A 27,601-nucleotide genomic window follows, 5' to 3' on the forward strand; every position below is an offset into this window, starting at 1 on the left:
ACGTCCTACAGAGCTTGTGCACAAGACAGCAAGGAGAGAACAGAATTATCACCCTGCTTTTACTAAAAGGTCCCACCGAAGTTAAATTAAGAGAGGAAAAGTAAGAATTAAACCAGTTATTTTAAGGCTAAAGCCAAGTCATTCAACCAGGAGTTCATCATCTACCACCGCAGCTCAAGTTTGCAAACCAGCCTCCTTAGGAGTAAATCATGCTTAGTAACAACAGCTTGCATTGGTTTAAAACCACCTTGTTTCAGGCTCACACTCCTCACCCAGGGATGTTTTGATTAATATACAACTGATGTAAGAAACATCCCCAAGGGGCTCAGTCTATTCCTGCATCCACATCTTTATCTGCAGTGCTGATGGAACACCCCAAATTCCCCCCTAGCACAGGGCTCAGAGCAGAAAAGGCCCTTTCAGCCTCCCTAAGTCCACTTGTAGAGACTTAACCTTACTTACTACTGCCTTACTCGCTGTCAAGTCACTTCACACAGCATATTCCTTCACCTCTGCTGCTCTATCAGCACGAACCTCCCACCATCCATCTCATACCCTCCTACAGCAAACTACATAGCACCTACCTTGATGCTGAAAAAGCCAATGCGAAAACAAAATGAAGCTTTCCAGAACTTGTGAGATTTGATCCCTTCTATTCCTTTACGTACACCTTGCTTTAAGTTTTCTAACAGCTTTACAACTAAGTTTGAGGGCTATATTAGCACTCTCTGAGAGTCTCCTTCACCTACTTGTACTCCTTATGAAGGACAAAGCAACTGAGCCTATCTCTAATCAGCTCCATGAGTAATCACACATGGAGCTCACACAGCCAAAACGTGTTGGCCCACCTTCTATAAGATGGGATCCAGAGAAGGCTCCAGCCCTATAAAAGTCAATGGTTCCTCAATTTCCTTCCTTTATTCCTGGGAAGCATCCTGGTTAGCGGTCCCCGGTATGTGCTTTTATCCTCCAACCTCAGCTATTTAAGTAAGATAATATTACTACATTGGGTTGCTATGTGTGATCCAGAGGGGTTTTCCCTGTAGTGAAGGTATATTATGGGGATTTTAATTCTCAGTGCTATAATTAAGCACTAAGAAAATGTTTCCAGCTCGCTTATTTTTTCCTTTATATTGCTATAACAATGCATTTATGCAGTGTTATAGTTGGCAACAAAGCAGCTCCACTTATACAATACCAGAGCTAAATCTCTGACCTCAATTGAAACAGGAAGAAAAAGCAGATACTAAAAAGCAGATACTGCCCTCAGATACTAAATGATTTTAAATGAAAGGCTTTAAATGAGAAGGTTCTAAGCAGTCTGACTAACGTTGGGGTTACAACCCAGCAAGCAGCAAGCCTGATAGAATCATGTAACGTTTCCTGAAGGCTGATATGGTCTGTGTGAGTCCTGTGTTATTGTTATTGTTATTGCTTGATTTCTATCAATATGTGGGTTGGCTGAGTTGTTCCTGCTGTTTCCATAGAGCATCGGGTAAAGATGGGCTGGTTTCAGAGCACCACATGGTTATAATCACCTTCTGCGTTACATAGAGATGTGAGAAAACACAGCCCTGAACTGCTTCCTTTATTCAGTACCTGTCTGAATCAGTCTGTGTATTAATTCCTCTTAAGGAAAGCCTTTTTGCATCAGAAAGGGAAGCATCTGACACATTCAGGGAAGTCTGGTGCCTCTGAGCAACTGGTGTTGCTAAAATCTGTATGTTTAGTGAAGCTATGCCTTAAAATCTTGCCATTTCTTTGCCTTCCTCATGGAAATCCAGGGTTCTGCTGCTGTCTCAGCTTTCCAATGCAATAGAGGCCAGGTCTTACCTGAATATACATCACCTGGTGAAAGAGGTGAATTGTATCTGCAGCTGGGATCAATACTTAACCTTATTGCTCCCAGTTAGGGTGAAATACCCCAGCTGTGAACCGCACTGGGACAAAGAGAGCTTCTCCTGCCCATCCCTTTCTCCTCTGCAGTAACAGGAGCTGGTGGCTAACAGTGCAGTGGCTTCCAATCCAAGTCCTTTCAGGACACAGGTGAGCTGGGAACTATAAGGGAGAAGGGGAAGAAACCTTTGCAAATGCACTTTTTGATCTACCTTAACAACTGCTATAGAGAATTAAATGGAATTCATTGCTGTGATGAAGGAATTAATGGCAATACGGAGAATCAGGCTCAGGTAGGAGACCAGAATCCAAAGAAGGGAATAAAGCCTTGAAATTCAAATGGAAAAATTATTATATAGGCATAAAGGGAAGCTATTTTACACCTGTAAAACTAAATGTATAAATACGAAGCAACCGCTCCCTCTGGGAAGAGCGGATTGTGCTTTTAATTCACCCAGACAAATATGCAGCTTGGCTCCATCTGATTCCTTCCATTTCAGGGAAGACCAAACCAAACCTTTGTGTTCCCTCCCCTCTGTGCTCACCACTTCTTCCAAGGACTTCTTGCTGCTGCAGTGGCAGCATCCAGGGCCAGATGAGGCTGTGAGATACAAGCCCTGGGTTCTGGTTAACCTGGTTCTCCAAGCTTGATGCCCCCCTTGCCTACATAAAGGGCTGCCTTTACAGTGGATTCAGCTCCCAGAAAAGCCAGACAGCTGTGGAAGCACTGAGAGTGGCTGTGCTGTTAGATCCAGGCATCTCTGTGTGCTTTCCTTACCCCCCAGTGCAAGGAAGGAAGAGTGATGTCTTTATGGGGGTGAGAAATGTTCTGCCCCTTAGTACTGGAGTGGGACTAATCTGGGAACAGGTGAGTTATGAGCCAGATAACAGGGGATTTGGCTGCATATCCAGTGTGGAGGCAGCTTGAGTTATTTGAGGGCAGGTGCTCTGCTCTCTTTTGTCAATCCATCTTTAGTGTGCCTGAAGCTGGGGGTTTTGAAAGGCACCTTAAAATCATGACACCCCCTTATTCCCATCCTGTCTTCTTTCCTCTTACAGCATGTCGGTCCCTGGGTGCCCAGGCTCAGTTTTTGCCCCTGGGATGAGCTGCGTCCTTCCCACCTCCTCCAACAGCCCATTCCCTTGAAATATACCATTTGCAAATCCCCTTTTGCATCGTCATTGTGCCCCAGCAGCAGCTCTCGCTGTGGCCAGGTCCTGTTCCAGGGTGTTATTTCTAACACTGAACAAATCAAATACATGGAGAGAAGTGTTCCCCTTGTCTCGAAAACGCACATGGAATGGGAAGCGAGGCCGGGAGCAGGAGCATAGGAATCCCGTTGTATGCAGGGAAAACCCAATTAGTGTGTGCACCCTGACAAAAGTAGAACTGAGCCTTTTAGCAAGGAGTAGTTAATCTTCTTTAGAGAAACTAAGCAGGGACTACCAGTGGAACAGAAGTTGGTGCGGGACTGTTGAATATCTCTAAAGCCACTTAGAGGTTCAAAGAAGGAACAAGGCCATTGCCAGCCTGATTATTTTGATTTGTTTAATGAAAATACTCTGCTCATTCCATAGATGTTATGCTTTGATAAGGTAATTGTTCAAGGGTGCAGCTTACATCCTAGTAATGCTGCACCCTGGGCAAATTAAACCTGACCCAGTGCAGAGGCAGATCCAAGGAGCCCGGTGGTGTTGTGACACTCAGCCTTTTGTTCAGCACCCTGATGGGGAGCGGGACTGGGGGAGTTTTAGTCTTGGATTTGGGTCTTGCCTTCCCTGGATAAAAGAGACCTGAATTCCTGTTGCGTGCACGAATGAAGAGCAGGGTTAACCCAGATCCGTGCGGAGCTGTAGGGTCAGCGTTGATGGTGCAGGAGCACCCTGCATTGGGGCAGAAGTGCGAACTTTTCCTTTGGAAATAGTCCTGGGAGTGGAAACTGCTTCGTTCCTGCTCCAGGGCTTCAGAAAGGGACTTCTTTCCTCCTTCAGCAGTGAAGTTAAGAGCACCTCTGGCAAATAAGCAGAGCCTTGCTCCCCCAACGAAGAGGAGGAAGGAGGAGAATTGCAGACGAGCACCCAACCTGAGGGCCGTGCTAGGAGCTGGGGAGCCAGGCAAAGACCTTAAATCTCCCTTCCCTGTCTTTGCTTCTTCGAGCCCACCTGCAACCAACAGCAGCTCTTGGCGATGAACGTGGTTCATTTTTACCCCAGGACACATCTGGGGTCTTCTGGGACCCGGAACATGGGAGGGCTCGTCTGCAGCAGCGGGCCGGGGATGCTGCGAGAGGCTTGAGTGGGATCAGGCACCAACTGTCTGCACCCACATCCCATCTGCTTCGTGTCTGGGCTTTAATGGGAAGGAGGAAAATTCATTCCTTTGGATTTGGCTTCCCCGGTCCTGGAGCCACCTTTTTAACCAAGCAGCCCGTTTTTCCTGAGCCTGCAAATATTCCTTTGCTCCCTTGTGGGTTTCCTGAAAAGAACCCCCAAACACTTGAGGCTCAATGTGGTGCTTTTCTTTTCACGATCTGTTCAATGGTCACCTAAAAAGAAAATAAATGCAGAATTCCCTCCTAAATATTATCCTAAACAGATATTTTTTTAAATCCACGGTTTTCAAGGTGGATTTATCGCCCTTTAAAGAGAGATTTATTGGATAATCGCTTAAAAAAATAATGCTTATTACTCCGGGATCTCAAATGGAAAACCTTCCCACATTAGTAATCTGCTTGTAATTGCAGAAAGTAGCAACTTTTCATTAAATCATTCATCCCCGGGCGGTTTTCCTTTTGCATCCTACTTGTGGAGGGGAGGAGAGGAAAATCGGGATCAAAACCTGCAGGTTTTAGTCGCCCAGATGAGACGCGTTTGACTTCTAAGGAGATTTCATATTCCTGGATCCGCACGGCTCTGGAAATGGGATGGCATCCCGAAAAAAAAGAAGAGTGTGACTTTCTCTTGAGGAGAATGAGGAGGACCAGTAATGGGTGGTTGGGGCTGCTCGCCGCCGGCACAGCGCTGATGCTCCGGCGATTTTAGGGACAGGTTTAGCCAACCTGTGTGTATCTTTCTCAAGTCGAAAATTGCCCATAGAGCCCCCTTTTCCCCCCCCACACCGGGTACTGTCAGCCCCCTCCGAGGAGGTATCCGACGTGAGGAGCCACTTCCTCCTGCAGAGGATGCAGGGGATGGATGCTGGGGAGAGATGCTCCTAAAACATCAAGCCAAGTCCATTCCCTTCTGCTTATGAGTTGGCTTTCAGCGGCTGCTTCACAAGCCGTTTCTCCAAAGGGAATAGCGATGTACGGCATTTATCAACCAGAAACATACCTTAGGAAACCATGGAGATGGGCAGGGAAAGGGGGAAAGCGGGGAGGAATTCTGCCCCTGTTCCTTTAAGCAGTTACTTGCTCCTTTCCTGATTGATGCTTGTTTTAATCTATTGCTCGCTGCTCCCAGGAGAGAAAAGAAGGGGTCTCTCTTTTGTGAACATGGGTAATGAAGCAGAGCACGGGGGGAAAGGGGGGAAAAAGAGGGGGAATGTTAAAGATAGGCTAAAAGAGGGGTTCCCTGTTTCTCTGCTGGCTGCTTGGGTGCGCAGGTACCACCCGGCCCCCCGATCCGCATGTGAAATCGCCATTTCACCCCTGCACACTCCTTAATTGTTAGAAAAATGATTTGTGAAATTGCTTTCCAGCAGGAGGGTGAGTGTGTCCCCTCCGTCCCCCTCTGTGACAGCCCCGGTCACCCCGCGATGCCCCCCGAAGCCCCATTCGGGGCTGCTGCCACACGCCAGAGCATCCCTGGAATTCAAAGCAACACCAAAGAAATGACAAAAATCAAAGTAGCTCTTTGCGTGGTGGCTGGAGGAGAAAGTGAAGGGGTTTGCCTGAAAGTGTCAAATCTTACCCCAGTTTGGGGAGGGAAACAACTGCTCTGTTTGATGGGGGAAGGCAGGGACCGGCCCCGGCTTCTGCGGTTTAATCTTTCCCCGGTGCTGGGAGAGCAGAAACGTTGAATTCCCAACTTTATTCCCAGGCTTTTTCCCCCCGTTTCATCCGAGCAAATAATTGAATTACGGCGGCGCTGGAGGAAGGCGCCGGCCGAGGGGCTCCGCTACGGTCCCGCGCGGCTCCACCCGCGGTTTTCCTGCCGAAAACTTCGGGAATGCCGAGGTTTTGGGGAGGAGAGAGGCGTTCTTTTCGTTTGCCGGAGCCCCGAAGTCGGGGCAGCGCCGGGGCTGCGGAGACTTTGGGAGCAACTCGACACCTTGGAAAGAATTCCAGTATTGCGGGGATTTGGGGCAGTTTTCCCTCTGTCCCGTCCGGTTTTTGGTTGTGTTTTTCTTTTTTTGGGGGGGAGTTTGGATGAATTTTAGGCGTGGAACCGGGAGAAAACCAGCTCGGGGCCACGCAGCCGGGGTTAGGCTGAGCTTGGCGGCGGCGGAGGAAGAGGGTGAGGGATGAAGATGTGGCCGGACTGGGAGGGGTCCAGGCAGGGCTTTAATTTCAAAGCAAAACCCAGCCCTGGTGAACGGAGGGGGGCATTAGGGGTGGCGATGCCCTCGAGGGGGGACAGGGAGGGGGTTTAGGGACCGCATTTTGGGTCCAGCCGGGTCAGAAGCTTCGGTGGCTGCTTTAACACCCCCCCCCCCCTTATCCCCCGGGATGTTTTAGGGGAGCGGGGGGGGGAGTTTCCAGCGGTTTGCACGGCGAGTCCTTTTACAGCTGCAAACAAAAGGGGCCGTGAGCCCTGGCGTCATGCCCCGCTGCGAGGAGGATTCCTGCCCCGCTCCTGTTTTGGGGGGAAAACATTGGCTATTTGTTCAGCTCGGCCCGGCGAGCGAGCGGGCAGCGAGCGGGAGAACCGCGGGGAGCACCGGAGCTGCCCCCCCTAAACATCCCCCCCCATGGTACCAGCTGAGCAGCTCCGAGCCTGTCTCTTAATTAAAGATGGGATGTTAATGAAGGAGGCGCTCAGGGAGATACCTGGGGCTGGGCGGAGGACGTGGAGGGGGCTGCTCCCGGACCCGGCCGGGGGGGGAGAAGATGCTCCGAGCCCGGGTTCGAGCGGGACAGGACGAGCCGGCTTCCAAACTACGGCCGGGAATGGGGTGGAAGGGGGTCCCACGTCGCCTAGGGGGGAGCGGGCTGTGAGGTGGTGGGTGCAGGGCTCGGGGGAAAAGCTTGGGGGGGGAAGGTATTTTATTGTCTTAAATTTTAGTATTTTATTTATTTACGATATTTTTTAATTTGTTCATTCTAGGTATGAATTTAATATTTATAGATTTATTATTATTATCCATGCTATTATATATATTATAACCCACCCCTCCCCCGGGCCGGTCTCACCCCGTTGGGACGCGCGCTAATGTTCAACTTTTTTAGGCATAAAAAAAAAAATCAATTTATATAAAGAAATAAATAGAACAAAATAGAAAAATGAACACACACACCACTTCCCTAAACTTTCCCCTCGCTTCTTTCACCCCAATGTATTTCCAAACCGGGGAAGCACCCCCCCTTACCCCCCCAGCTTCCCACCCAAGGGAAGCCGAGCCTCGTTATACATAACAATATCTTTAAAAGTGATGCTAATAAATAAAGCGATCCAACCGAAGGCGAGCCCGTTGCTTTCCCTGCGCGCTGGGAAGCTCCTGCCTCTTATTGGTACCCCCTTCCCCGGCCGTGGATAAAGGAAAGGAGCCGGAGCCTATCGCCGCCCGCCCCCCCCCCCCCCTTCACCGCCCCAACTTCGGCGCTTTAACAACTTCTAAACCTTCCATCTGACATTCTCCCCCCTCTCTTCCTCCTCCTCCTCCTCCTCCCCCTCCCTTCCCCCCCCCCCCCAATACCAGCATCCTTTAAGCGACAGCACCAACCACTTAAGGAAAAAAAGAAGCCAACAACAAAATAAGGGGGGACTCGCTCCCCCTTCCCCCCCCCCCCCCCCCAAGCCCAGCCCAGCTCCGAGGCAACTTGGGCCGCGCCTGCCTCTCCCGGCAGTCGGGTTTACATTCCTGCGGAGCGCCCGCTCAGGCCGGGCGTGACATAGCCCTAAAACTTCACGAAGACTCGCTGGTGGGTGCCCCCCCCCTTCCCCACCCCCCACCCCCCCTCGTTATTCCATATATTTTTCATTTTGGACCCCCTTTTGGAGCAAAGATTTCTCCCTTGTTTTGCAGCCGCGGGCTGGAAGAGAAGCGCTTCGGCTCCGAGGAGACGCATCCCAGCATCCCACCCCCTCCACCCCGCCCCGGCTCCCTCTCGGCTCTCCCGGGGCTCAGGGGTACCCCCTCCCTTTCCCCTCTCCCCTCCCCGGTTTGAACCGGACCCTCTCCGCCGCCCCGATCCCTCCCCAACACCATGGCAGCTCTGCCCGGGACGGTGCCTCGGATGATGCGCCCGGCTCCAGGGCAAAACTACCCTCGGACCGGCTTCCCGCTGGAAGGTAGGTCCGGGAAAGCGCCTCAATGAACTGCTCCTTCCCCAGCACCTCGGGGGGACCAGGGGGAAAGGGGGGGGGTGTCCCGGCCTCAGCATCCAACTTCTCCCCAATATTCAGCTCCTTCCCGCTGTAAACGCTCCATCCCTGCGAAATTACCGGGATTTGCTTTATTTCCCCCCCTATTTATATAGTAGTTTCAGGCATCCCGCAGGTTTAGGGGGCAGGTTCCCACGGGTTAGTTTTTCCTTTTCTTTTTTTCTTTTTTTCCCCTTCTTTTTCCCTTTCTTTTCCCCCTTCTTTTTTCTTTTCTTCCTTTTTTTCCCCTCTCTTTCCTCCTTTTTCCTTTTCAACCCGCAAATGTCCCAACGCTTCCACCATCCCGCAAAGGTGGGGAAAAGCAACCGAACTGGTCGTGTTCCACTTTTCCAAGGGGAAAATAAGGGCGGAAAAAAACCAAACACCCTTAAAGTACACTGTAGCCAGGGTCTCCTTGGCCGGGGCTGACGAGGGGACAGGGGGGAACTTCGTAGCTGTCACCTCGCCAAGTGTCATCCCAATCTCGCAGCGCATCCACTTCCCCATCATCTGCTTTCCTTTATTATATTTTCCCTGCGTTATGGGTTATTATTTCCAGGCATACACCAGGAATTACATATATGTAAAAAAAAGGGCAAAATCCAAGCGGGACCCTTCTCCCCGCATTTATTAAACAGGGAAATTTCCTCCTGACCGTGATCAAGTGGCGAAACTCAAACCTGGGCAAAACCACGCAGGCTGCAAAACACACAAGCTGGGGGGATTTGGTGAAGTGCTTTTCTGTAGCAAATGAAGTAAAACAGACGGCAAGGGAAAGGATCAAAGGATTACAACAATATTTGCACAACATGACTGGGAATAATGAAAAGAGAGAGCGGCCGGCGGTTTTAGTACCTCTTGAATGTAAAATTGGCCACTCGAGTGTTATCTGTCGATAATGATATATCCAGGGAGTGCTGGCCGAGTGACTTGGAATTAGTGGTGCATGATTCTTGTTAAATCGCGAGGCAATTTCTGGAATCGACTTTTCTTTGTATAAAGAACAGTCCCTCGCCCCCTCCAGCCTGCCCGCAAATTACCCAGCTGAGTTCGCTCCCCCTTTTTTCCCTATGTTTTCCTTCTTTTTTTTTCCCCTTCCCGTATTTTCCAGCCTGTGAAATCATCTTAATCTGCAAGATCTCCATTGCGAGATATTAAATACATTGGGGAAAGGGATTAAGGAGCCGCCGCTCCGGATGGGAATGCGCTGGACAAGGTGTCGGGAGCCGCGCTTGTACCGCGCTTGTTCCGCCTTAACCAAACCCCTCCAAAACCACATGAAAAATCAAAAGGGACAAAAGCCCCTCGAGGGTGTTTCCTGAGGTTATTTCCCGAAAGTTTGCTTGGAAGCAGCTGTAATTCGGAACAAAAAGTGGGGTGGGTTTTAGGGGGGAATGGGAAGTTTCTTTAGGGGGTTGCTATGCGGTTTTCAACCGTTCCTTACTCCAAACGTTAAAGCCTTTAAATCAGAGGTGTGGAATGACAGGAATTATATAGAGAGGAAGACACGGGCTCAGCGGCGTGGTGGGCTACGGGCTGGTTCAATTTCCCCTCTACCAACGGGAAAAGTCTTTCCCCATGATAAACGCGGAGGCTAGGGGATGGGTGAGAGGTTCCTCCCTTCTTTGCAAGCTTCAGCACCCCCGAGAGAAGCCGAAGGTGCGGGGAGGGATGTGCCCCGTTTTGCCGGATTTTCCCCTCTTTTAACTTTTCCCCTCCCAACTGTTGGGATGGTTTTTCCCCTCTTTTGCTCTCCAGTCTCCACCCCGCTGGGCCAAGGCCGGGTGAACCAGCTCGGAGGGGTGTTCATCAACGGCCGACCGCTGCCCAACCACATCCGTCATAAAATCGTGGAGATGGCCCACCACGGCATCCGGCCCTGCGTGATCTCCCGGCAGCTGCGGGTCTCCCACGGCTGCGTCTCCAAAATCCTCTGTAGGTACCAGGAGACGGGCTCCATCCGTCCCGGAGCCATCGGAGGCAGCAAGCCCAGGGTGAGTGTAATGCTGGGGCCGAGCTGAACCGCTCGCCTTAGGTTACAGTGAAGGTTTCTTCAGGGGGATAGAAGTTTCTCAGGTGGATACGCAGGGAAAAGAGGGAGGAGAGGGAAGGGCTTTAATAAAGCTGCGATTTGCAGGCTCCGATGGGTAGAAACTGGCGCCGAGTTGAAGGCTATGAATAACTTAAAGTGATTCGCTATCCCCCTCCATGTGCAACAAGTGGTGTGAATTCAAGCATTTGCTTCGGCCCCGGGGTTGTGGGCAGGAGGAGAGCTGATGCTTTAGAGAATAATAAATCGCTGGGTGTACATAAAGCATCCCCTGCACTCCCTCCCTGCCTCCTTCTCCCATAAGGCTCAGGATAAACCCATCCTGGCTGGTCTCTGCGCTCCCCAGGGACTCTACTTAAAGGGTGGCCAACATTTGGCCTTTTCCCTGCTTTCTTTTCCTCCTTTCCCTTTCAGATCCCTATTTTCAGGCCCCCCAGACTAGCAGCCAGGGTAAGGAGGATTGAACCGAGCTGAGCAGCTTCTCTTTTCAATTAAAAGCGCTTCTTCTCTCCCCTTTCCCTCTCTCTGCACACGCGGGCACGCACCGGCGTCCCTTGATCACAAAAGCAGGTTGCAACTCCTGACGTGGAGAAGAAAATCGAGGAATACAAACGGGAAAACCCCGGGATGTTTAGCTGGGAGATCCGAGACAGGCTCCTGAAGGACGGGCACTGCGACCGGAGCACTGTGCCCTCAGGTGAGAAGGCAGCTTGGCAAGAAGGACACCCCGATTCCCATAGGAAGACGGAGGGAATTGAGGATTGCCACCATAAAATGTTTCCAGGGGCTATAAACATCTTCTCGGCCTTTGCTTTGATAGAGGAGAGGGGAAAATAAATCACCCCAAGCAAAGCCACAGCAGCAAAATAAACATCAGGGGGGTTGTGCCCCGGCCACCCTGCGGTCTGCTGGGAAAACAAACACAAACACAACGGTTTTCCCAACTTATCCCAACTCCCATGAAAGCAGGGAGGGATGTCCCGGTGCAGAGGGAGCCTGCCTGGGTGCAGCCCCCAAATCCAGGGTTACAGGGACCCGGTAGTTCTGTTGGGATCTGCTTGCTCAGTGGGGGTTGCAGAGAAGCATCTCCATCAGCAAGGGATCCCCATCGCCCAGGGAAAGCGACCTTGTATCCCGGTATCGGGCCTGCAGGGATGTGCTTGGGGTCTGATGAGCTCTTTAGGTCCTGTCTGTGAGCTCCCCTCTATTTTTTGGGGGGGGGGTGAGCCTTCTCTGTAGGGCACATCTCCCCCAAAGCAGGACAGGGCCCAGGTCTGAACTCAGCTTTCGGGGTCCTATTTGGAGCTGGGGTGGAAGCTGGGTATTGGGGACCTTTTCCCTGTCACAAGGTAGGCTGTAGTCCAGGGGGTGTATATGCCTCAGGGTATTGCACTGGCTGTGATGCTCTTGGGGGGTGTTGTGCACAAGCGGGTACTGCTCACGCTGGGAGTCTCAGGGGGATAGTGATGAGCGCATCCAACTTCGGGTGTCCACTTTAGCAGCTCGGTGACCTCAGGAGTGTTTTGGAGGGCGCAGAGGACCAGGCATGGTTGTGTACCCCTGGGAAAAGGGGGTGTGGATGCCCTTTGCATGTGCGCAAGGCCTCCTGCCCAAGTCCTGCAGCCCCAGCTTGGGTTTTCCCAGCCGGCTGCCACCCCGCTTTCCCAGGCAGCTTATACTTGCCTTTTTGTCTTTGACTGTCTGAGGTTTAGTGAGTTCGATTAGCCGTGTGCTACGCATCAAATTCGGGAAGAAAGAGGAAGAGGAGGACTGCGACAAGAAGGAGGAAGACGGGGAGAAGAAGGCCAAGCACAGCATAGACGGCATCCTGGGCGACAAAGGTAAAGGCGGCCGCGAGTGTCCCAGGGCTTGGCTTGGAGGGGACATTGAGGAGAGGGGACATGTTCCCCCCTATCAAGAGTAAGATGGGATGATGGCTTCAGAGCCTCTTCTATTTGTCCTGTCTGCAAGCGGAGTCGAGGGTGCGACGCAGGGCCCTGGAGGGGATGGTGGTACCCAGCCCCTCGGGCTGCGGATGCTTCCCCAGGAGGAAGAGTTGCTGGTGGTTTGCTCTGGATTAATTATATATAAGAAGGGAAAGGAGATGGCTGGGGGGTGGGAGGCATCTCTGATTCCTAAATGAATTTGTTAAACAGATTTCTCTCCTGCTTTCTAAGTGGTCCCCTGAAACTCCAACTGACAGTTGACCGATTTGGCCAATCAATATCAATTAGAGGAGCCGGGATCGGCGCTGCCGCAGAGCCGCCGGCGCTGGGAAGCATGGAGGGGAGATGGGGAGTCCTTGGATGGGGGGAATAGGGGGTCTGAACCCCCAAATCCCATCAGGGGCAATAAATGTGGCGTTCCTGATGAAAGACATGAGGCCAGGTTGGTGTGAGGGGAAATCTCGCTCTTGTCACCTCCCATGTTTGGCACTTACCTTGTGGGAGGAAAAATGAAACTCCTTAAAGGCTGTAAATGTGAGGGATGAGGCGCGGCAACGTGGCACTTGTCATCTGCTTTTTGGCGAGCTCGGTGGGGGTGATGACTCCCTTTCGCCCCCCCCCAAGAAGAGGGAAAGGCGTTGGTTTTAGGGGGCATTTTTGAGGTTTATCGATGAGGGAAGTTTGGAGCAGCGAGAGGGAGGAGCTGGAGTATCGGTTTAAGCAGAAAATTATTCCCTTGTGTAGCAGAGCTCAGCGCTTTTGGGGGGGGAAACAGCAATTATCCAAGTCTTGGGGATGGGCTTCAGGAAACTGGGGTTGGCTGCTTTCTTCCCAAATTGATGGTAAAATAGCGATGGCGGTCGGAGTTCCGGGATGAGAGGTATTTTCCACATCCCCAATCCGGGTGTGGGAAGCAGCGGGGGAATCGCTTCCAAAGTTTCTCCCTAGCCGCAAAGTTTTCCCTATTTTGGGACAAGGCGGGTGAGTGGGGAAATATCGGGAGGGCACAAAAAGAAAAGCTTCTCCGTGTCGCCATCAAACGTTCCTGAGAGTTTTAAATGAAGGTGCACAAAAGGGGTTTATTTAAGGATCCGATCCCCCTTTTTTTTCCAACCTTGAAGATGAACTTCACTTACAAAGACCTTCAAGTCTATTGAAGCTTTATAAGTAAAAGATTCCTGACCACAAAAGCAAACAGTAGAAGAAGAGAAAAAGGGGGAAAAAAGGGGAGGGGGAAAAGGGGGGAAAACCCTGGGCTGCCTTAAAACGGGAGTAAAGGGATGGGGGAGGGAGGGCTTGTCTATTCTCATTCAAAATTCGGCAAGGAGGAGAAAAAGTTTGGACAAAGGGCCGAGGAAGGGAAGAAAGGGAGATAAATTATTCAAAACTCCCTGCTGTTAGATAGTTTTGTAATATTATAGGACCGTCTGTTGGAAAAAGGGGAGCCGTTGGACGTTGCAAAATGTTGCTTGTGATTTGGAAACAGGCGATGCTCATTTGCAAATCGGGGCTATTGTGTCCGCTAAAAGCTCCCCCCCCCATCACTTCGGGGTCACTTTATATATGGGGGGGGGGGGAGGAGGGATTTTGGGGTTCGAGATTAATTTTATTCGAGCCTCATCACTTGAAAAAAATGCAGTTTTTAAGATCATTGATTTACTTTTCTTGTCCGTGCGCGTTTTCCCCGTCACCACCCCCAAAACTCAAACGCGTAGGGATGGAGCTGGAGGCTTTTGATTCCTTAAGACCAGGCAGAAGCGCGTGACAATAAGCAAACCGAAACGCTCTCCCTTCATGGGTAATATCGCGGACAAATAAATCACGGTCCCTCAGTTCTGTGTGAAACCAGCTCGGTTTGAATCCAGGGCAAATTCCTGACGCCGGAGGCCGCGGAGCGCCGCGGTACCCCCGCAGCCGCGCTCCCCTCGCGGCCCTCCCGATAAACCCCGCTTTATCCCTAATATTTCCAATCCTTTTTTTTCCTCCTTTTCCATCGCGTCCTGACTCTTCTGATGGGAAATTTACCCCCAAGAAGCTCCGGTTTGGGGGCAAGGGGGTTGGGAGCATCAACCGCGGCAGCGGGATGGAGCCGGCGGCTGCCGAGCGCTGCCGCGATCGCAGCAAGATCCAACGCGATTAAAAACTAACCCTTAGAAACTGATAATCATGAAAACGAAACTCGAATTTACCGCCGTCGATGCGTGTTTTCACGTCCGGAAAAGTTGCAATGGCCCCGATTAGGCGAACGGGTGATTTAACTTGTCAGATACTCAGGGGCGGTGAATGTAGGCTCGGGTTTGACTTTTAGTTTTGGCTCGAAACTGATCATATTCTTTAGAGATGCGGGTCCCTCCCCATCCATTTTCCTTGGGAAAATAAAAACACAACCGCGCTCCTGCCACTTGTTCTCCAGCTCCGCTTTTCCTGCTCGGCTTTGGGTTGGGTTTGGGGGGTGGGTGTGTGTGTGTTTAAACGCATTTGTATTATTCTCGCGGATGGGGGGAGAGGGGAGAAACTTTGTTTTGGCCTTTTTCCTCTTGACAAACGCCTTTGCTCCATTTGCGGGTTCTCCTTGCGGGGAGCCGGAGGAAGACAGCCCTAAATGCTCTCTCTTTTTAAGTGTTAAAGAAAGCTTCCACCCTGCGCCTGTTTCTTTCTATCGTCTGCTTGGCATTTAATAATGTTAAGACTTATTAGAGCTGGTAATGAAAACTGTGGCTGTTGAATAGGGAGCTGTGTTGGAGAAGGGTGTAATAGCTCCAAGGCATGCTAAGAAATGTATTTATCCCCAATCAGTACTCACTCTCTGAGTTCCCAGCACAAACGTTAAGTTGAAGGGTTTTAAGGCAGATTAAATTGAGCCTTTATTTCTTTGCACTTTCATCTTTAAACGGCTCACTCCAGCTCGCCCTGGGCATATATTCATGAGGCTTCACTTTATTTTTTTTCCCCTTATTTTATTATTTATTTATTCCCCCCCCCCCCCCATATCCTTGTTAAAACCGAGTTATTATTATTTGGGGCTGTTGTTATTTATTATGACTGGGGGGGGTTATTAGGGAGGGACACGAGTGGGTGATGCGCTGCTCTTCCGTGCTGTTCGATGGGGATGGAGGAGGAAAAGGGGGGAATCTGAGCACCCCCAAATCTCAGGGGGTGCTGGGGAAGGTGCTCAGCCTTCAGTGCGGGAGGAGCAAGGAGGGGGCTCATTCTGGCGGCGTATTAATTGCAACCAGACGCGGACGAAAGGGGGGAGCTGGGGTTATGCGGGAGGAAAGGGAAGTTCAGAAGTGTGCCGTGTGTGTCCCCCCACCATGCGTCACCCCACGGTCACGAGTGGGGCAGCCGGTCCTGGTGCCCCTGTACCGCCGCGGGATGTGGGGCACGATGCCCGCGGAGGATGCTGAGGGTTCTGGCGGTGCTCGCAGGGAGGAGGGGGCGCTGGGGGGGGGCGTTGGGTGATACCTGGGCTGAATTCAGGGAGTTTTCATTCATTTCCTTTTCTTCTTCATTTCGCCAAACTCCGCTTCCCGACGCGGAGCGGTTTCCACCGATCGTTGCTTCGTTCCCCACCCGCGGGATGGGGAAACCCGAGTGGGAAAACCGGGAGGGGGGATTTTTATTGCGGATGGGAACGGCGTCCAAGTGTGAACAACAACTTGAAGGGGGCGATATGTGGACGTTTGGAGGTGATAATTTAATTTCGTAGCGGTCATTGATACTTATTGGGGGGGGGGGGGTGGATACAGAAGGAGGCTGGACTGGCTATACAAGGTCCTACAAATTGAATTAGGGGGAAAGGGAGAAGGAGAAAGTGGGGAACCCGCCTCCGGAAAGGCGTTTTGCTTCCCAAGCTGGGATGGGGGGAGATGCGGAGTCAATTTATCAGCAAACAATCTGCATTGATTTAAAACCAACAAGCGCTGTCTCTGTAAATGTATGTTTAGAAGGGAGCTGGGGGGGGGGGGAAGGAAGAGACACTTCATCAAATCAAGGGATTACGAAAGGTTGGCAATCTAATCAAACAGAGCCCAGGCGGGATTTGTGAGTGTTGCGAGTGGGATCAGCTCTAATAATGGGGGGCAGGAAAGAGATAGGGTAGTGTCAAGCAATTCATTGGCTTTAGGCTGAGTTATTCTGTGCATATTTCAGTGAGAAGAGGGAAAAGGAGGAAAAAAAAAAGGGAAAAAAAGAGGCAGGGAGAGGGAGAAGGAAGGGGGGTGGATGTGAGCACACACGGAGCTTACATGGCACAAAAAAAGCTGAGACAAATGAGGTACAACAATAAACACAGATAACAATTACAAAGGCAAACAGTGGCTTTTGGGAACAAGTAGCTGCAGAACCTGGTCTACATAAACAAAGTAGGCAAATGTTTGCAAGATAAACTCCTTCCTAAATCAAGTGTGACGGGAAGGAGAGAAGAGAGGAGGAGAGATAAGGTTGGAAGGGGGAATAAACGAGTATAATCTAATACAAGACGTTTTAAAAAACAAACTTAAGACAAGGATGCGGGGAGAGAGGTTCAATTATACAGTAGGGAGTGAAATAATATAAGGGAGATGTTTGTGATCCAGGGTTTGTTTGAGGTTTTTTTCTTTCCCTACATCATTCCCCCCCCCCCCCCCCCCCCCGCTTTGCTTTGGGGGAGAAGAATCAGCTCAATCATAGACCGAGGAATAGGAAAGGGGAATGCTGGTAGCGGAAGCGCTGGCTGGCAAGTGGGGTGCCCGGGGTTCAGCTCGGATGGGAAAGGAAATACGTTCGGGACGTTATAATCTCCAATTCGAAGGTGGACGGCAGATTACATTGCCCTGGGAGGGGTAGGAAGCAGACATTTGGCGATGCTGGAGAGATGAATGCCGTGATAGGGGCGCAGAGGAAGGAAGCCGTAAAGGTCTAGTTCTAATCCGAGGTTTCGCCCGTAATTGGGCAGGAGAGAGAAGGCAGAGATTGAATTAAGCGGCAGGAAAGGCTGTGAGGGGAACGTGTGATCCAGGTGTGCGCGGGGGTTATTCGGAAACAAACAGACCGCCCCCCCCCAAAAAAATAGAACCCCTCTCTTAACCCCCAAATAATGTAAAGAAATAGTTTAAGGCTGTGTTGGGGCTTATTCTCTTTTATAAAGCCATGTATATATGGCACTCTCCAAATGAGAATTGTATATAAGAGGGGAGAGACGTGTCTGCAGTGTGGTTAAAGGAATTAGATATTTACCAGTTTGAAATAAGCCTGGTTATAAAAAAGAAGGGGGAGAGAGAGAGAGAGAGAGACTGAAAAGATGAGACGGGAGAACACTTCAAACGAATTCATCATCTGGAGTGGTGAAGGGGAGATTTAGAGACAGTATTGGGAAGTTATTTAGATATTAATAACATATTTTCCTGAGGCGTCAGGAGTGCCTCCATACGCACTTTTTTCTCGCAGCTATTTGGCTGGGTGAAATATGGGAGACCCAAATGTTGGGAAGAGATAACACAATCAGCCTAGCCCTGGTCCTGTGACTGCATCATAGCATTAAACCCGGATTAACCTCCCCTTTCTCCCCCTCCCCTTCTCCCAGTTACTTCCCCCCCCCCATCCCAAACCCCCCCCCCGCTCCCCTCCCATTCCAAGAAGCTTTCCAAATTTTTCAGGGGAATTTACATGGCAGGATTTTAAAGCACATATAACACTGGCCTTAAAGCTGTAAGGTTCTTACTCGAGCATTAGGGTAAAGCGGGGGGGGGGGGAAGTATCTTTCTAAAAATTACGTTTGCTACAAAAGAAATAAGCAAATAAGGGACCCTCTTAGGACCCGAGCTTTGCAGATATTATATATTTATAGAGCCTATTAAAAAGGAAGAAGAAAAAGCCCGTTTCACTGCCACGTTACTTCTGGTCAGCAGCGGGTTTTGCCTTTTAAAATGGTTATTATTTAACCTGAACTTCAATCTGATTTAGGCTCTGGTGGGGTTTTACTGGGGGAGAGAAGATGCTGGGCGGGTGGGTCCCAGGCCGGGAAGCAGCGAATGGGGATGGGAAGAGGGATCCTCGCGTTCCCGGGTGGGAGCTGCCCCCCGGGCACCGCTTCCACCTCCCTAGCGCGGAGGATGCAGATGGAGCATCCAGAGCCCTCGGGGGCTGGATTTTGGGGGGCTCCTTGTCCCCATCTCCCCTATCAACCCAGGAAAAATAGGAATTAAGGGGTTGGGAAGCGCAGGTGCAGCTTACGGAGGGAGGAGAGGTTGGGATGGGGACACGGCTTTGCGGCGTTCCCGGGGGTGGGAGGTTTGCTGCGTCCCTCCCCACTCCCGGCATCTCCCCATCTTCCCCAAAACCCCTCCTCTTTCCCAGCTCATCCCCACCCGGGGCTGGTACCCACCGGGGAGGGCTCGCACTTGGCATCATCTTGCCACAAAAGAAATTAGATGTCAGCTAATGCCTGTTTATAAAGACATTTGTCATGTGGAGTTGGGAGAGAAGCGGGGAAGAGCTGAGGGGGGCGAGAGCCGGAGCTGTTCTCAAGGCAGAATATGAAGGTGCAAGTGATGATGATATTTTGGGGGCACGGTCTGGGACTGACCCTTGCACTTGAGCAGACCTCAGGGCTGTCGGAAGGGAGAAGGGGGGATTACAACTCTTGGAGAGGGGCTGTAACTCCTTGGAGGGGGATTGCGACTCCTTGGAGAGGCTGGGAAAGAGAGAAGGAGGGGAGGAAAAAAAAGAGAGAAAGAAAAAGTAGGTGAGGAAAAGTAGAGGCAGCTTGAGGAAATTGAGAAGCTTATAGTCTTTGATCCTTGGATGCTTTTCCTTATCAGAAACATTTGTGGTGACACCGGTACAAAGGAAGTTCATCATATTACAGACTGCTAGGGCTGCTTGCAGGAATCACTGTCTATTAATTAGCAGGCGCTCTGTCTTGTGGGACATACCAGATCTGAGGCTACACATTACTTGCTTGGATGGCTCTGGGTCCTGTGATGAATTGTTGTGCAGAGCCGGTGCTGTTTATAGGCTCTGCAGGGACGGCCGAGGCACGGGGGAGGCGGGGAGGACCCTCGCTTCATTCATGAAATATATCTATATCTATCAATCTATAGCCGGGGATGGGGGGAAAGGGTTGCTCATTCATGAAGCCTGCAGCTGAGGACACATTTTAGCCCATCCATTTTGTGCGTGGCTGCAGGTCCCGGCCGGGCTGCGCTGGTCTGGAATTCCCGGAGGGGTTTGCGCTTGAAACGAGGGGAAATAGAGTCAAAAAGAGAAAGAAAAAAGACCAGCCGAGTCTTCCTAACGAGAAGGCGAATGAGGCGAGGAGGTCGCGCTGGAAGAGGAGGGTTTCCCTTCCCTCAGCATCCCACGGATGCTCCCCTCTCATCTCCACCTGCCAAAGTGGAAAAGGGGCAAAAAAGTCTTTTTGGGAAGGAAAAAGCTTGGATTCAAAAGGGGGGGTTGCCTTTCCTATGGCTGGTGCCCCCCCCCCCCCGGCCCTGCCCTGCTGGAGATGGGCTGGGGGCACGGAGGATGCTCTGCACTCCATGGAGGATACTCGCACCCCATGGAGGATGCTCTGCACCCCAAGGAAGATGCTCGCACCTCGGGGCTGGGGGGGCTCAGAGGAGGCAGGGGAAGCACGAACTATTTTTACACCCGCCTGTCCCCTTCAGGGTGACTGTCCTTGCCCTGGGCTCCCTCCTTCTCTTTGGAAGAGGGAGGAAAAACCCTTCTTGGTTTTCACTCGGCTCTTGCTGGCTGTTTTTAGGTGGGTTTTTTTTTGGTTGTTGCTAAAATTGGAAGGCAGCACTCTGCCTGACCCTGGGGAGGGGACGAGGGCAGGGCCGCGGCTGCACCCCCCCCCCCCCCCGGGGGGGTGCGGGCAGGAGAAGGGGGGAGACAGCCCGCAGCCTTCAGTGCTGCCTTTGTCCGGAGACCCTAAAGCCCGTGGATCAAAGTGACCTGGTGGCATCTTTAAAAGAGGGCGAGGAGAAGAGGGGGGAGGAAGTTAGGAAACTGCCCAAATCCAAGGGAAGGAAGAGGGGAAGGCCAAAAAAAAGTGTTATTTTGCTATTTCCCAAGGGAAGGGGGAAAATCTGCCCCTGCTCTGCTGCCATTTCCCTCGGTGTCCAGACCGGGACCGGAGGGGAATGTCCGGAGCGACAACAAGCCTCTAATATGTATATATGTGTGTATATACATACACATAGTATATATATAATTTTTCTTTCGTTCCCATTATAGGGACGAATTGATTTACATTCTCATTGGGAATTAAAGGCGAGCGAGGAAAGTTGCCTCGACAGGATTGCTGCTTTCGAGCAACTCCCCTCCAAGTAGAGTTATAAATACCCGGGTGCTTTTCGCCTTCCTTAAAGTTCGAAGGGGCTTTAAATCGCCCGTGAAACTTCCCACTGTTAAACAACTCCGTAAAGATGATGATGGTTTCTTTTTCCTTGTGAGAATCAGCCCAAGCAGAGCCTCGCCTTACTTTATATGCTTTATATGCTTTAATAAGCATCCACCGGCTGCTTTACTTTGCATTTTTAAATGTATAAGCGTCTTTAAAAGAAGAGGGTGAAGGTACAAAGGACACTGCGATGTCGAGGGATATTCAGGGGACAGTCATGTTTAAATTCGCTACAATTGTCTCCGGCACATTTGATTGCTCGGGAAAAAAAGAGAAAGAAACATTGACATGAATGGGAATGGGGGCCGGGGGGGACGACGGGATTAATAGCCCCCAGCCTTTGTATGGTGGAAATTATCCAGGAGAGGGTACAGAGCCGGAGCTGGGGATTTTAAAGGAGTCTATGGATATATAAATACATATATACCCACATAGACGCGCGCCTGTAGCAAAAAGCTTGCGTTTTCCAGTGGGATTCGCTCTTCTCCTGTGCAGTAACTTAGTGATTTTGAAATTCATCCCCCACTTCTCAGGAAGATGCCTGTTTGATGCTAAATAGCAGCAAATTGAGCTATTTGAAGCCTCTTCTTTTGGTTGTTGTTGTTTGAGAATGGGAATATTCGGGTTGTACCTTGTTGCTCTTGTTTCTTTTTTCCTGGAGTTTTCCCCTTAATCTCCTTCCAGCCACAAACCCTCCCTTGTGCGTGCGGCTGAATGTGCTCGCAGCGGGTAAACTGCGATTTCCATTCCTGAAAGTGCAGCAAAAGGAGGAGAAAAGTTTTCCTTTGGGGGGGGTAACAAATGGGGTTTAGTTTTAAACAAACAAAATAACGCAGTTCTTGCCACCCTCTCTTCATCGGAGACGGGGTTGTCAAGAGAGAAAGACGCTACAACCCCAGATTAAGACGCATCTAAAGGACGAAGGGAACCAGGATGATAAAATCCAAGTGATGTTTAGGGGGGAAATTAGATATATAAAGTCAAAATCTCCGTGCTCCTCAAGGGAAAATGCTCAGGGGTTAATAGTGCAGAGATGGACAATCTTCCCTGTTTGTGCTTGGCAAGAGCAAATCTCCGTCAAGGAGCAAAATAAGGTGGTGCTTGTGATCCATGGCTGAGGAATCAACTAACTCCAGCGCGAAGCAGAAAGCCGGGTGGGTTGAGAGTTCACTTGCAAAGAGTCAAGTGTTCCCCGCGGAGCAAAAACTACCCCCGGCAGCAGGAAAACCTGAATAGTGGCAGGATTTTTCCCCCTGCGAGGCAGGGAAGGGGAAAAGTAGAGCCGAACCCCCCGCTCACTCGCTGTGATTTGCGAGTTTTCGCTCCGATTTTAAACTTTACCCAGGCTGAATTTCATCTTTTTTGACTCTTTTGCCACCCCCTTCTCTTTTCCCCCTCCTTTTCTGCCGGTATTTTTTTTTGCCTCGCTCTGTTTTCTCCCCTTCACCTCCTTTTTTTTCCCCTCTTCTTCACCCCCCCCTTTTTTTTTTTGTCCGCCTTTCATTTGAAGCGAGGCTTTACAGCTTGCTACACTTTCTAAGTGCATCAATAGCCACTTTAGAAATACAAACAACTTTTAAAGATAAAATAACCAAACCAGAATGGGACTTTCAATGGGGGAATAGTTGTTGTCCTTTACCATGGAGTGTGCAGCCGCCTCTGCCTAATCCAGCTTTCATTTTCACCGACAAATGCCAAGAATCTATATCTGTCTCCCAACCCCTCGGGAGCTTGATTACACGACAAAAGGCTGCCATTATCCGCAGGAGAAAACAGGGAGGGGACAAGGGGGCTCGGGCCTCTGAGGATGAGGGCATCTCCAAACTATTGACTTAGTGGATGAAGTCAAGAGCAAACACGCTGAGATCTAAAAGGGGGGAAGCCGCTGGGAGGGGGGGAGATGCTCAGGGAAGGAACGGAGGGAAAGCAGCAGCAGCAAGTCCTTGAAAGTAGCGCGGAAGGGAAAGGAGAGGGTTTTGGGGGGGATTAATCCAGCTGTGGAAAGGTTTTGCCCCCCCCCCCCCCCGACCCAAGAGCAGGTTGACTGGGGAAAGCTCCCATTCCGACCCCGTTATTCCCATCCCCGCCCTTGTCTCCCCTCGTGGTGAGATTTAATTCCTTTTTAAAGCTCTTCTCCACCTTTCCCATAGGGAATTGGGGTCTTTCCTTCCGCTGAGAGAGGAAAAAAAGGAGGTAACCCCAAATCGTGCTTCTGGTGGGTAGGAATGGAGGGTGCGGGGTCCCCATGCAGCTGAGTTGCGCATCCTCCCCCGGTTAGCGGTACCCCGATATCTTGTCCCCCCCGAATCTGGGGGGCATGAGTAACACCCTCCCGCTGCCTTCGGAAGCGGCGGCCGAAGTCTGCTTTTCTCCCCAAACTGGGAATAAACTGGGTCAAGGTCTCGGCTGCGCGTTTGGCCGAGGAGCCGCGTTGCTCTCCGGGCTCGGCCCCGCGGAAGGGCTGAGAATTAAGGGCTGCGAGGGATGGGGAGGAAGGCAAATAAACCGCCTGCCAAGCCTTCCTGGCTCTGGCAGGGGGGAGAAGTGTCGTGTCCGTGTGTCTGTCCCCGTTCCCATCGCTGCTTTCCAGGCTTGGCTGCCCGCGGTTCGCACGAACCGCCGCAGCAGCCGCTGCTGAGCGGGGTTTGCAGTCCAGGCTCATCCCGGCCAGTCGCGGACTAAAGTTATGCCAGCCCTCTGTAATTTATCTGGGACACTTAGGGAGGAATCCTCCGGGTGAGGGGAGCCCTAGAAGCGGTACCAAACGAGTTCCACTGGCCTTAATTACTCTTTAATCAACCTAACACTGCAGTCCCTTTAAAGAGCTGCTTTGGGTGCAAGAGCTTCGGTTAAGCATCTGCTTCCCAGCCGAGGAGCCAAAACCCGGCTCCAGTGTAAGGGATTTAAAGGTGTGGAGTGTATGTTTCGGGCTGGGCCCTGCGAGCATCCCTTTTGCTGTGTGCATAGAAGTATTAAACAAAGGAAGAGGGCGGCGGGGAGGTGGGAAGGACCTGGAGGATCCGCTTTGTAGTTTACAAAGGCACAAAAGGAGCCTAAATTCAGCTTTGGAGCAAAATTCATCTTTGGGGACAACGGTATGGGTTTGCGGCGCTCCAAACCCAGGAATGGGCTCTTTTTCTCCTTGCAATAAACCCAGCCGAATAGTTTATTTGAGGTTATTTTCCTTGTTCCCTCCCTTTCTGATATCTAAAGGCAGGCGGTGAGCCTGCTGTTGGCAGCGGGATGCTGACCTAGAGCCGGGGTGCTGAGATTTCCTCGCCGACACGTTGCTTTGCTTTGGGAAAGCTGCACGGCTTTGCTGTCCTATGGACAGTTCAGTGCCTGGCAGGGAAAGAGCAGCTGCTGGGGGAGAGAATAAGTGTTAGAAGAAAGAAAGAAAAAAATCCTCGCAATCTTGGGACGTATATAATCTACGTCTCCCTGAATCCCAAAAGGCAGCGGGCCCGTCTGTGTGATTTATTTTTACGCTAGCCTAGTTTGCATCCCAAAGAAGTAAACTGCTATTTTTAACCACTGGTTTAAAGCTTAATTAAAAGCCCCTAAACTGATTGTTTTGAAAATTGATTTCCAGGACTGGCCCCAGGCGCGTTCCGAGCCAGGCGGCAGCCCCAGCTCGCCGCCGTTAACCCCGGAGTGCCCGGTTCGGGTGGCCAAGGGGCCACCGGGGTCCTCACGGCCTTTGGAAAGAAAGATCCTTTGTTAGGCCCTGCTGCTGGCTTGCTTGGGTGGATCTCCGCTGGTTTCCTGGAGTTCCGAGCTTTAATTGAATTAAGGGAAGCTCTGAGATGCTCGGGACAGCAGGATGGGAGAGCGCTTCCTTTCATCCGCACATCTCAGGGAGCGGACCATACCCCCCTTCCCCCCGGGGGTGGTGGGTGCAGGAAAGCAGGGCCACACCATCTCCAAAGGTGGGCTGGATAACAGGGTTTTTTTGGTGCCCAGACACTTCCAGGCTCCCTTTTTCCCATCCATCTGGGCCCGGACAAGCTGCTGCCGAGCCACCGCTGTAATTATCTTCAATCGCTTCCCCGGGAGAAGGGGCTTTACCTGCCTAAAAGGGGTGAAATGAAAGTTGGGATGAAGGCTTGAGGGGCGGGGGTGTGGGGTGGGAAGGGAAGTGGCATTTCAGCCCCGTAATTAGATGTAAACAAGAATAGAGACGGGGCTCGGTGGTCAGACAACTTGATTGTTAAGGGATTAACACCCAAGTAAACCAATAAAGCTCCGCGTTGCTGGTTGAGAGGGTGGCGGGGCTGTGTAAGACTATCGAGATCTAATGTGTTATGTTCCTCCCCCCCAACAGTGGGGACGCCTCGGGGGCACCCCAGCAAGTGTAGGAGCCCGGTTTTTAAGGCTTTTGGCACAGGTTTGAGTCGTTAGTGATGTTTCTGCTGCCTGGGAAGCGGGGGGTGATTCCTTTCTCCCCTTCGGGGTGCCTCATCCTTACCCGCACCTGTCCTTACCCGGCATCCATCTATTTTTTCCCATTTCCTCATTTATTCCCTCTATTTATTAGGGGAATACGTGAGTTAAATGGGATCTCCCACCCACCCGCGCGGGGCAGAGCACTCTTGTCTATCACCACTTCCACACGTGTAAGTAGGACGGCTTCCTTTACACAAGGGAAACTCCAGGTTCCTTCAACCCTTTAGTTTCTCCATCCCTCCTTAATAATAGCTTAGGGAAAAAATTACAAGCCTTCAGAGCCAGCTCGACCAAAACCCTCCTGGGCGTAGCTCTCCAGGTTTGCCTCCAACTGGGCTTTTGTCGCCGTTTCTTTTCCTCCCAGCTCGCCCTCCGTTGGTATTTGTCCTCCCTCCCCTCTAGCCCTGGCCAGACTTTGAGTGGCTGGAGGAGTTTAACCTTTGGAAAAACTACAAATAAAACGAGATCTGGCTTTAAGTGATGCGGTGGTACCTATAAACCTGATTTCCATGGCTTTCTGCCGGCGGATTTGGGATTGAGAGGTACCTGAAAGGCTCAGAGTCAAACTGAGTTCAATAACTTGAGTCTGTTTTGTTTTCCTCCATCTCCCCAGCTTCCAGGGCTGTCTTTAGGGCTAATATCGGAGCACTCTAGGGTGTGGGTATTTCTTCCTCCTGATTGCAAATAACCGAAAGATTAGCACCAGCAGCTGTTTGGAATTGGAACAATGGAGAGACCTAGGAAGTGGAGAAATTGAAAAAGGAGAACCCCCCTCCTAATCACCCAGCTCAAAGTTCACCAAGTCAGACGGCATGACTTAACGTGACCTCCACCTCGGCTTCGCGGGCCTGTTTGCTTATACGGAGGTCGGGGGGAGGCAGAAAGGGGGGGGGGGAAATAGAGGGGAAAAAAGGGGGGATAACGGGCAGTGTAATGAACTTTCCTACAGCGCCGCGAGGCCGTGGTGTGGCTGGATGCTCCTCTCTGGCCGCCGGGTGCTCTCGGTCCTTGTCCCGTAGGGTGGGTTTCAGGGGTTCCTTATCCACCCGGGGGGAGTGAGCCCCGTCCATCCTCTTTAGGGGCAGCCCCTAGGTTCGCCCCTTCTCCATCCCGGTTTTCGTCCCTGCAAGAGGCGCTGGGGATGGGCTGCTCTCCCCGGCCAAACCCCTCTCTCGGCTCGCGGCATCCCGGTTAGGAGGACCAAGGAGGGGGGGTCCTGCTGTGAGGCAGGGGGTCGGGCTCACACAGCAGCCCGGCCCTGCGCTGGCTGGTGAAGTGTGAGAGCGGCTGAGCTGTCAGGAGAGGGTTGAATGGGATCCCCTAATGGATTTGACTCGGAAATCTCGACTTGACCAGTTTTTTCCTCTTTAAAACAAACTCATTAAACTTGTCAACACTCATTAGGGCCTTAAAACGCTGAACTGGAGTCACTGGGGAGAGCGGTTGGTGGGGGGCTGCCTCGGGAAGGAGAGGAGAGGTGGGGGGGAAGCAGCCCAGCATCGCCTCTGTGCCGGGCTCCCCCGGCTTTGCGAGGCGGGAGGAAGGGGCTGCTGCCAGGAAAATAAACGCCTTAAAAGAGAAATCAAGGGAGGAGAGAGGGAGCCGGCACGGGGAGGGGGCTGTGCCTTGGAAATAGGGGCATCTCCGCACCCCCCCGCCTCCGGGCTCGCCTACAAAAGAGGCGCCGGGGCAGGGGAGGGTTCGGCGGGCTGCGGGGGGGCCGGGCCAGAGCCTCCGGCTTGGGGACGCTTCCCTGGGATTTGAGAGTGTGTGCGGGGAAATATATCTGCTGGGCTGTGATTTCAGCAATTGCCGAGGGAAGAGGGGGAATGGGGGGGAACGGAGGGGGAAAGGTTAGAGCCAGCTTTCAGCCCTAAATCCCCTGGAAATGAGCCTGGTCTCCGAAATTCCTTCCCAATCCCCCTACCCCAAATATTTTGAGAGCTGTAAAATTAGTCGGAGATCGTCTTAATTCTGTCGTCAAGACGAAAATTGCTTTCGGAGGGGTGTGTGGGGCAATTAAACGTTGCGCATTTCCCCGTCTCTATTGAATAGAGGTTTTGTTTAGGGTTGATTCAGATTTCTTTTAGGGGTTTATTCTGATGCTTTTCAAGTCTTGGTTCGCCTTTAAGGGGGAAAACCCCACCCCTATTAAAAAACAAAACCAAAACAAAAAAAACCCTTCGAGACCTTCTGTTATTCCCCTCTCTGAGAATGAGAACATCAGCTATTCAAGCGTATTGATGAACTCCCCCAAAAAGTTTATTAAGAGAAGCGAAAACAAAAGGACTAAAGGCCGCAGGCAACTGGACAGACAGTTTATAAACTAAGGTCCCATTGTCCCCCTGAGGC

General features: G+C 51.4%; 1 protein-coding gene across 7 annotated transcripts in view; it reads left to right on the forward strand.

Annotated features, from left to right (window-relative positions):
- Positions 1-7,845: 7,845 nt before the first annotated feature.
- PAX7 (paired box 7) overlaps positions 7,846-27,601 on the forward strand; it is a 99,334-nt gene continuing 79,578 nt past the window's right edge. For 2 of the 7 annotated variants that reach the window (XM_061479420.1, XM_061479424.1), the window contains exons 1-5: positions 7,846-7,979; positions 8,084-8,349; positions 10,180-10,415; positions 11,039-11,168; positions 12,178-12,312. In XM_061479420.1, coding sequence (XP_061335404.1) covers positions 8,265-8,349; positions 10,180-10,415; positions 11,039-11,168; positions 12,178-12,312 — 586 coding nt within the window. In that variant the 5' untranslated portion in view covers positions 7,846-7,979; positions 8,084-8,264. The remainder of the gene's footprint in view (positions 7,980-8,083; positions 8,350-10,179; positions 10,416-11,038; positions 11,169-12,177; positions 12,313-27,601) is intronic. The other 5 variants (XM_061479422.1, XM_061479428.1, XM_061479421.1 and 2 more) reach the window with 3 other exon arrangements.

This window comes from Pezoporus flaviventris, unplaced genomic scaffold (assembly GCF_033815535.1).
Source record: "Pezoporus flaviventris isolate CSIRO_AGI_PZ_B2104156 unplaced genomic scaffold, CSIRO_AGI_Pfla_v1 ptg000148l, whole genome shotgun sequence".
NCBI classification, from domain to species: domain Eukaryota; kingdom Metazoa; phylum Chordata; class Aves; order Psittaciformes; family Psittacidae; genus Pezoporus; species Pezoporus flaviventris.